The sequence below is a fragment of the Oncorhynchus masou genome, unplaced genomic scaffold, assembly GCF_036934945.1.
Source record: "Oncorhynchus masou masou isolate Uvic2021 unplaced genomic scaffold, UVic_Omas_1.1 unplaced_scaffold_3937, whole genome shotgun sequence".
NCBI classification, from domain to species: Eukaryota; Metazoa; Chordata; class Actinopteri; order Salmoniformes; family Salmonidae; genus Oncorhynchus; species Oncorhynchus masou.
In genome coordinates, this window is record NW_027010339.1 from 1 (window position 1) to 11054 (window position 11054).

General features: G+C 44.5%; 1 protein-coding gene across 1 annotated transcript; it reads right to left on the reverse strand.

The window, feature by feature from the left end:
- Window positions 1–6392: 6392 nt before the first annotated feature.
- On the reverse strand, window positions 6393–10820 carry LOC135534760 (E3 ubiquitin-protein ligase TRIM9-like; the record flags this gene model as incomplete). Its single annotated transcript, XM_064961640.1, has 3 exons — window positions 6393–6601; window positions 7785–7841; window positions 10725–10820. Coding segments are annotated over 3 exons (327 nt in total), but the record flags the coding sequence as incomplete, so codon positions are not given.
- Window positions 10821–11054: the final 234 nt, after the last annotated feature.

An 11054-nucleotide genomic window follows, 5' to 3' on the forward strand; every position in this document is an offset into this window, starting at 1 on the left:
CACAGTGTACTGATAATTTGGACTTCCACCAATCTAACCATGGAGCTTCCAAGAATAATGGATGGTGGCTGTTATTCATTCGAGCCGGACCCTCAGCCCAACCTAACCACAATCAGGGGCTCCTCTAACTGCCCCCCACACAAATGACAGGAATATCAGAGCCCACCGTAGACCCGGTGAAGCAGAACCCACCGGCGATACATCATAACGTTACGGAAGGAACCTCCGACTCTCCATGAGAAGGTGAGACATTAGGCTCCAGAGCAGCAAAGTTATTCGATGTCGGCAGCCCATTCATGAATCCCGTGACTGCAGGAGACTCAGAGAGTGGAGGACGCCGCCGCTATCGACTTAGGCGATGGACGGTGTGACGTGTCTCCCTGTCTGGCCAGTCAGGTCCAGGAGAGAATCATCCTGCGATTCAGCAACACAGGGTCCTGCCAACGCCGGCGCTGAGCGATCACTTCCGAGCAGCGGCCAGTCCACCAAAGATAGCCTGCCTGAAGGTGAGACTCTCATCAGCGATGCACGACCCTCGAGGTAGAGGACAACTAAAAATCGCAGGTCTTGGCTTTCCCAGTAGCCTCAGCTATTTGTATGTCCAGCATAGTGACTTCTTCTCTGTAGCCCTCCGTGAGCAGGTAATTGTCGCCCTGAAGGTCAGGGTGTTCGACTTCATCCGAACAGGGCGAGGTATATACAAGTCCTGCAGCGTTGACAGCGTAACGAGTTCTCCACTTTATCAATACAACGCAGGAAGACCGAGACGAACATGTTCTTGTGCTGATGTTGCTTCCAGAGGCAGTTTGGAGCTCGATGAATCAAATAAACCTCCAAAACACTATATTTCCTCTCTCACAAACACTCCAGCCACATGCTGCTCATCCACTTCCTGACAGTTCAGTGGGAACGTTGTGATAGATACTTTCTGGATGATACGGCTCTCATTTGTGGAATGACCAAGGTGCAGCGTGGTAGGCGTGCAGCGTGATGGCGTACATCGTTCAATTTATTGATGACACCGAAAGCAAAATAACAACGACAAAAAACGAAAAGCGCACAGTTCTGTAAGGCAAAACAAACTATACAGAAAACAAGATCCCACAAAACCAAAAAGGAAAATGACCACTTATATATGATCCCCAATCAGAGACAACGATAGACAGCTGCCTCTGATTGGGAGCCACACTCAGCAGGTCAGGCTCGTGACACTGGAGAATGGCTGTGCCGTGCTTCCTCTCTCGGACTCTGAAAATGAATCAGACAATGTGAAAATCCCTGATTTACGTAAAAACATTTTCTTAGAACCAGACATCGTTGTGTCTTCTGATGACAATGGTGGGGAGAAACGGTGTCTTTGTCACAGAAGAGGTTGACTGAGTTTTGAAATCCGTGGAATGCCCAGTGGAATGCCCAGTGGAATGCCCAGTGGAATGCCCAGTGGAATGCCCAGTGGAATGCCCAGTGGAATGCCCAGTGGAAGCAGAGAGATGATTGCCAAATGCAGAAAGAGTCCGAAAAGAGAACACAGAAAGAAGGCTGTTGTATAAAACACAAATATTTGTCAGAAAGTCGTTTTCATTGCAAGTTAAAGCTGTACTGTTAACTAGCAAGCTAATGTTAACTGGCTGGCTCGCTATCTAACGTTACATGTATGATCTGTGTATAGTTAATGTTAGCTGGCTGGCTCGCTATCTAACGTTACATGTCTGATCTGTGTATAGCTAATGTTAGCTGGCTGGCTCGCTATCTAACGTTACATGTCTGATCTGTGTATAGTTAATGTTAGCTGGCTGGCTCGCCAGCTAATGTTATGTCTGATCTGTGTATAGCTAATGTTAACTGGTTGGCTCGCTAGCTAATGTTACATGTATGATCTGTGTATAGCTAATGTTAGCTGGCTGGCTCGCTATCTAACGTTACATGTATGATCTGTGTAAGAGCTCTAGAAAGGGGCCAGTTGGAATTCGAGTTGGATGACCGTTGAAATGGATTTTCCCAGTTTGAGATCCTAGCTGATTTGAACGCGGGATTAGAGTTGGGATAATGGTTCATTGTTTAGCTAGCTAGCTAACTAGCTACATGTCGAAAACAAAAGACTCCACTATGCAAGTAACCGTTTCACTGTACCATTTCCACCTTCTGTGTCCTGTGCAATGTGATGAATAAACTTAGATTGTATTTGATGTAGTATGTTTACCAGAGACAGTAATGTGAATAACAACATGACCTGCACCAAAGTCAGATTAGGATGTAGGCCAAGGACTCGATAAACGTTTATTTATTTTTTACTACGACTTTTCGCCATTACTTTCATCACTTTTAGTCTCGAAAGCTTTGGTTGTTTAATACACTGTGAATCCTTAAAGAGATGGGTGGGGCTAAAGCTTAAGAGGGTGTGAACGATTCTGCTGAATGGGCGGGGCTAAAGAAGAGCTCTCTGGTCGGTCTACCAAAACACTCACATTCATCTCTCAAAGCAGAATTACATTCTCATTGTTCCTCAACTGCAACGTTGTGGCTCTGAGTCTCTAATTTTGTAAAAAATATACATTTCAAATGTTGCTACATACTGTAGGACATATATTTTAGAGGCTATTTATACAGAAAATTGGTCTTCAACCTCTATTATCCTAAACTGTTGACAATAATTGTATTACTCAATTTCTGATAAATCACATGCCTTACTGTTCTCCAGTTTAAGTAAAAGCAGGATTATCCCTCGACTGCCATTCATTCCAATTAGACTGGTTTGGATTTCTCCTGACCAAGATGGCTGCCATTCATTCCAATTAGACTGGTTTGGATTTCTCCCTGACCAAGATGGCTGCCATTCATTCCAATTAGACTGGTTTGGATTTCTCCCTGACCAAGATGGCTGCCATTCATTCCAATTAGACTGGTTTGGATTTCTCCCTGACCAAGATGGCTGCCATTCATTCCAATTAGACTGGTTTGGATTTCTCCCTGACCAAGATGGCTGCCATTTTCACCTCATTCTGGAATTTTGAGGGATTATGACATAGTAATTGAATAGGATCTCTATGGGGATACTGCTATGTAATCACCACACGCATGCACACGAACACCCAAACGCACTGTGTGTGGTGTCAGAGTCTGGATCCATCCACTCCCCTGCAGAGGACTGGCACTACTCCAAGAGGTGCTTCTCTTCTCACTGCTGACAATCGGCTCTCTGTTTAACAGACAAACTTTAACCATCTCTCTTCCCCCCCCCACCCCACTACTCACCCTCCGTCTTCCCCTCACCCCACTACTCACCCTTCCCTCTCACCCCCACTACTCCCCCCCACTACTCACTCCTCCTTCTTCCCCCCCCACCCCACTACTCAACCCTCCATCTTCCCCTCCCCCACTACTCACCCCTCCCTCTCACCCCCACTACTCCCCCCACTACTCACTCCTCCTTCTTCCCCCCCACCCCACTACTCACCCCTCCGTCTTCCCCTCACCCCACTACTCACCCCTCCCTCTCCCCCCACCCCACTACTCACTCCTCCCTCTTCCCCTCACCCCACTACTCACCCCTCCCTCTCCCCCCACCCCACTACTCACCCCTCCCTCTTCCCCTCACCCCACTACTCACTCCTCCCTCTCCCCCACTACCCCCCACCACTCACTCCTCCCTCTTCCCCCCACCCCACTACATACCCCCTCCCTCTTCCTCCCCCCACTCACCCCTCCCTCTCCTCTCCTCCCCCCACTACTCAGCCTTCCCTCTCCCCCACACCCCCCTACTCACCCCTCCCTCTCCTCTCCACCCCCATCCCCCTACTCACCCCTCCCTCTCCTCTCCCCCCCCACCCCCTACTGAACAGCTTTCTGTTTTCCTCTCTCTCTCTCTCTGTTGTAATTGCTATGTCACTGCTGCAGTACCCAGTGGGCAGTGCAGTCTAGTTTACCAATAGAGATAGTCTACTCATCATGACATTGCTTTTCCTTCTCAACGTATTGATAAACACTCAGAAGGTGTATAACGTTGGACCTCCATTTCCAGTTCAGTCGGTTTCCCGTCCAGCTAATCTCTGGCTGCTTCCCACCATCCAGCTACTCTCTGGCTGCGTCCCACCATCCAGCTACTCTCTGGCTGCTTCCCACCGTCCAGCTACTCTCTGGCTGCTTCCCACCATCCAGCTACTCTCTGGCTGCTTCCCACTGTCCAGCTACTCTCTGGCTGCTTCCCACCGTCCAGCTACTCTCTGGCTGCTTCCCACCATCCAGCTACTCTCTGGCTGCGTCCCACCATCCAGCTACTCTCTGGCTGCTTCCCACCGTCCAGCTACTCTCTGGCTGCTTCCCACCATCCAGCTATCTCTGGCTGCGTCCCACCATCCAGCTATCTCTGGCTGCTTCCCACCATCCAGCTACTCTCTGGCTGCTTCCCACCATCCAGCTACTCTCTGGCTGCTTCCCACCATCCAGCTATCCTCTGGCTGCGTCCCACCATCCAGCTACCCTCTGGCTGCGTCCCACAATCCAGCTACCCTCTGGCTGCGTCCCACCATCCAGCTACGTCCCACCATCCAGCTACGTCCCACCATCCAGCTACTCTAACCATGTGTCCCAAATTGCATGCTATTCCCTATATAGTGCACTACACTACACTATATAGGGCACTACACGAGGGAATAGGGTGTCGTTTGTGACTCAATCTCAGTCTTTCCCAGATGACTATGATAATTTCTATCCATCAGACATCCGGTTGGAAGGACCAATGAAAGGACACTGAGCCCATTCCCTCCGTAACACTGGGTGAGAGGAGAGAGGGAACGGCTAGTAGCCTAGTGTTGATGGCCACAGGGTAGGAGGAGAAGGAGTAGAGGAGGAATGAGAAAAGAGGAGAAGAGGAGGACGGGAGGAGAGGAGATGAGAAGAGGGGAGGAGGAGGGAGGAGAGGAGAAGAGGGGAGGAGGAGGGAGGAGAGGAGAAGAGAGGAGAAGAGGAGGATGGGAGGAGAGGCGATGAGAAGAGGGGAGGAGGAGGGAGGAGAGGAGAAGAGTAGAGGAGGAGTGAGGAAGAGGAGGGAGGAGAGGAGAAGAGTGGAGGAGAGGTGAGGAGTGGAGGAGGAGGGAGGAGAGGGGAGAGGAGAGGAGAGGAGAAGAATGGAGAAGGAGGGGGGCCCCGGTGCCAGTAAAAACTGCCTATTCTCTCTCTGCCTGTCTCCATCTTTAATCACAGTCTTTTGACTGTCATTTGAGAAGTAGCCATTACGTTATTGAGGGCTTCACGCCTTCACACAATGCTTAAAAAAATAACAAGCTCTGCATGTCGCTATGTGCACGTCGCTATGTCCTGGTTGTCATGGAGATGGTTGCCTCTGGTGTCACCGAACGATACTGTCTCAAGGACTAGAGGAGAGGAACAGGCTTGGTGTGTGTGTGAGAGAGAGAGAGAGAGAGAGAGAGAGAGAGAGAGAGAGAGAGAGAGAGAGATAGGGAGATAAAGAGAGAGAAAGAGAGAGAGAGAAAGAGAGGGACATTTGAAATGTGTTTATTCTTTAGGAACTTCTGTGAGTGTAATGTTTACTGTTAATTTGTATTGTTTATTTCACCTTTGTTTATTATCTACTTCACTTGCTTTGGCAATGTTAATACATGTTTCCCATGCCAATAAAGCCCCTTGAATTGAATTGAATTGAATTGAGAGAGAGAGAGAGAGAGGAGAGGAACAGGCTTGGTGTGTGTGTGAGAGAGAGAGAGAGAGACAGAGAGAGAGAGACAGAGAGACAGAGAGAGAGAGAGAGAGAGAGAGACAGACAGAGAGAGAGAGAGACAGAGAGAGAGACAGAGAGAGAGAGAGAGACAGAGAGAGAGAGACAGAGAGAGACAGAGAGAGATACAGAGAGAGATACAGAGAGAGAGAGACAGAGAGAGAGAGACAGAGAGAGAGAGAGAGAGAGACAGAGACAGAGACAGAGACAGAGAGAGAGACAGAGAGAGAGACAGAGAGAGAGAGAGAGAGAGAGAGAGAGAGAGAGATTTAAAAAAATAATAAATAAAGAATAAATACATGAATGCATAATTCTGTCTGTTTGATATTCATGACGGAACTTTCCGATAGGTTTGCACACCTGAGTCCTGAAAGGAGAAGGAAAACCACACAACGCTGGACGAAGTTTGTGGGTAACCTATGACCTTCCCAAGGAGCAATGGTGAATACATCAAGTGAGCCAAGATGGTCCTGCATAGCAGCTCAGGGCTGCAGCCGGAGTCTCCACACACTTGCACACGTTCTTGCACGGAGCCAATGCTTACAACAATCATATACTTTTAAATTTTATCCCGTGGAGTGTACAAGTGCACACTTTTGGAAAAAAGTCTGGAGAATTGGGACTCAGTCAAGATCACCTTCATCTTATGCATAACTCTGCCTATTTAGTATTCATTCATTCATTCATTTATAATTGCTATCCCGCAGGCAGGAAGTCCCCTGGGCTTGATCCAAAATGGCGTCTCACCTTCAGCTTGTGCTCATGCTCCTTGTTGACGCGGGTCAGCAGCTGGGCCTTGCGTCGGTTCAGGGCGTCGATGAGGGCGTCACACTGCGCCACCAGACAGGCTTCGAACTCCACGCCGTTCTCCTGGAGGACAGACAGACAGTTAGACAGACAGATATAAAGAAAGATAAGACAGATAGGCAGAGACAGACAGCTGGGACACAAGGCAGTGTGGATAGACTTTGATGAAAGCATCAAAACAGGCATTAGAAATAATATGCATCATTCCTATGTTTAGAAAACAGGCAAACTCACCAGACGGACAGAAAATGTGAGGAGGTATGTAATCAAGCGTCTCCTAGTAAGAGTGCTGATTTAGGATCAGTTCTACCTTTTTAGTCACAGTAAGATAAGATGACATGGACAAGAGGGCAGCTGATCCTACACATATGGTGACTGATCATTGAAAAACACCAATAGAAAAGGAAGCACTGACAACATGGTGGAGATCGCGGTACACTGTGATGCCAGACCAGAGGCAGACTGCCATGCTGACAACATTTAAAAGGGTTGGGGGAATGAGGGCAGACTACTGGGAAAGGAACAGTCATCGGGAGACTATTGGTAGTCTTTGTAGACTATTTTGACTATTTGTAGTTTTGAAGACTATTTTGACTATTTGTAGTTTTGAAGACTATATGAAAACTATTTGGAGTTTTTGGAGACGAAATGAAAAAATATTAGTAGTTTTTAGAGACTATCTGAAGACTCTTTGTAGTTTTTAGAGACTATCTGAAGACTATTGTAGTTTTTAGAGACTATCTGAAGACTATTGTAGTTTTTAGAGACTATATGAAAAACTATTTGTAGTTTTTTAGAGACTATATGAAAAACTATTTGTAGTTTTTTAGAGACTATCTGAAGACTCGTTTTTAGAGACTATATGAAAAACTATTTGTAGTTTTTAGAGACTATCTGAAGACTATTTGTAGTTTTTAGAGACCATATGAAAAATTATTTGTAGTTTTTAGAGACTATCTGAAGACTATTTGTAATGACACTTCATGTTAACCAGAAGTTCTGTTGAACAGATGGAAGAAACAAGTGAAACACGTTTTGAGACGTCATTGAGATCTGCTGGTTCCATCAAGGTGAGGTACCACCACCAGTTGAATACGTGTTCTACTGTGTTCTACGGTGTTCTACGGTGTTCTACGGTGTTCAACGGTGTTCTACGGTGTGTATTATTATATAGTATTAAACCTCAATTATGGCCACCAAACCCAATTCCACCCTCCTCTCCTCTCCTCCTCCTCCTCCTCCTCACCTTCAGCGTTCCCCACCCTGATGTCACGAGTAAGGGTCTCCCTGGACCATCAGTGGGCTGTGTGACAAGAAAAGCAGTCAGCGTGGACGTCTGATCTAACTGATAGAAATATAATGCTTTACTCCTAGGAGGACAGTCAAAATGGCCACAAGAAGGTCCACCAGTTATGACATCATTGACCTGAACGAGGACCCTCGTTCTACTCATTCTATTTCTATAATCTCTTCAAAACCCTGTTGTCTGGCCAGCAGCTTAACTCTATCTGTATCAGAGTATCACCATACTATATCTATCTGTATCAGAGTGTCACCATACTATATCTATCTGTATCACCATACTATATCTATCTGTATCAGAGTGTCACCAGACTATATCTATCTGTATCAGAGTGTCACCATACTATATCTATCTGTATCAGAGTATCACCATACTATATCTATCTGTATCAGAGTATCACCATACTATATCTATCTGTATCAGAGTATCACCAGACTATATCTATCTGTATCATCCATAGTATCACCATACTATATCTATCTGTATCAGAGTGTCACCATACTATATCTATCTGTATCAGTGTCACCATACTATATCTATCTGTATCATCCATAGTATCACCATACTATATCTATCTGTATCACCATACTATATCTATCTGTATCAGAGTGTCACCATACTATATCTATCTGTATCAGAGTATCTCCATACTATATCTATCTGCATCACCATACTATATCTATCTGTATCAGTGTGTCACCATACTATATCTATCTGTATCTCCAAACTATATCTATCTGTATCAGAGTGTCACCATACTATATCTATCTGTATCAGAGTGTCACCAGACTATATCTATCTGTATCAGAGTGTCACCATACTATATCTATCTGTATCAGAGTGTCACCAGACTATATCTATCTGTATCAGAGTGTCACCATACTATATCTATCTGTATCACCATACTATATCTATCTGTATCAGAGTGTCACCATACTATATCTATCTGTATCAGAGTATCACCATACTATATCTATCTGTATCAGAGTGTCACCATACTATATCTATCTGTATCAGAGTGTCACCATACTATATCTATCTGTATCAGAGTGTCACCATACTATATCTATCTGTATCAGAGTGTCACCATACTATATCTATCTGTATCAGAGTGTCACCATACTATATCTATCTGTATCAGAGTGTCACCATACTATATCTATCTGTATCAGAGTGTCACCAGACTATATCTATCTGTATCAGAGTGTCACCATACTATATCTATCTGTATCAGAGTGTCACCAGACTATATCTATCTGTATCAGAGTGTCACCATACTATATCTATCTGTATCACCATACTATATCTATCTGTATCAGAGTGTCACCATACTATATCTATCTGTATCAGAGTATCACCATACTATATCTATCTGTATCAGAGTGTCACCATACTATATCTATCTGTATCAGAGTGTCACCATACTATATCTATCTGTATCAGAGTGTCACCATACTATATCTATCTGTATCAGAGTGTCACCATACTATATCTATCTGTATCAGAGTGTCACCATACTATATCTATCTGTATCAGAGTGTCACCATGCTATATCTATCTGTATCAGAGTGTCACCATACTATATCTATCTGTATCAGAGTATCACCATACTATATCTATCTGCATCACCATACTATATCTATCTGTATCAGTGTGTCACCATACTATATCTATCTGTATCTCCATACTATATCTATCTGTATCAGAGTGTCACCATACTATATCTATCTGTATCAGAGTGTCACCATACTATATCTATCTGTATCATCCATAGTATCACCATACTATATCTATCTGTATCAGTTTCACCATACTATATCTATCTGTATCAGTTTCACCATACTATATCTATCTGTATTAGAGTGTCACCATACTATATCTATCTGTATCAGAGTGTCACCATACTATATCTATCTGTATCAGAGTGTCACCAGACTATATCTATCTGTATCACCATACTATATCTATCTGTATCAGAGTATCACCATACTATATCTATCTGTATCAGAGTGTCACCATACTATATCTATCTGTATCAGAGTGTCACCATACTATATCTATCTGTATCAGAGTGTCACCATACTATATCTATCTGTATCACCATACTATATCTATCTGTATCAGAGTGTCACCATACTATATCTATCTGTATCAGAGTATCACCATACTATATCTATCTGTATTAGAGTGTCACCATACTATATCTATCTGTATCAGAGTGTCACCAGACTATATCTATCTGTATCAGAGTGTCACCATACTATATCTATCTGTATCACCATACTATATCTATCTGTATCAGAGTGTCACCAGACTATATCTATCTGTATCACCATACTATATATATCTGTATCAGTGTCACCAGACTATATCTATCTGTATCAGAGTGTCACCAGACTATATCTATCTGTATCAGTGTCACCATACTATATCTATCTGTATCAGTGTCACCATACTATATCTATCTGTATCAGTGTCACCATACTATATCTATCTGTATCAGAGTGTCACAATACGATATCTTCTATCTATTGTTGCCGGGTGACTCTTGAGGCGAAGTTCACAGGTTAAATGTTCCGTACGTGTCAGTAAGCTACAGTTCCTAAAAGATGACATGGGGGGAGGAGCTATGGCTGGGTGAACGTGTAGGAGGGGTTTAGGACGGCATGTGGGAGGGGCTATGAGTGGCTATGGGAGTAGGGGGAGATGCTTGTAACGGCGAGAGGAGCGACATGGCTTTGCGTCCCAAATGGCACCCTATTCCCTATATAGGGCACTACTTTTGGACAGACTGATTGGCCCTGATGAAAGTAGTGCACTTTATAGGGAATAGGCAGCCATTTGTGATGTACACTATGACAGTGTAGGCAGTACAGTGTGTACCTGGATGTGCTGCACCATGTTCCTCAGCTGAACCAGGAACTCTTTGGCTTCTGTGGCTCGGTCCGACAGGATGTTGAGGGCCTGGGACAGCTGGCCCTGAGGAGGAGAGGACAGAGGGGAAAACATGGTCAGAGAACAGAGAGAAAAACATGGCCAGTATTGGACACATCCACATCCACTGGTAGAAAACGTAGCAATTGTCATACTGGAGTAAAAGTAAAGATCCCTTAATAGAAAATGACTCAAGTAAAAGTAAAAGTCACCCAGAAAAATACTACTTGACTAAAAGTCTAAAAGTATTTGGTTTTAAAGATACTTAAGTATCAAAAG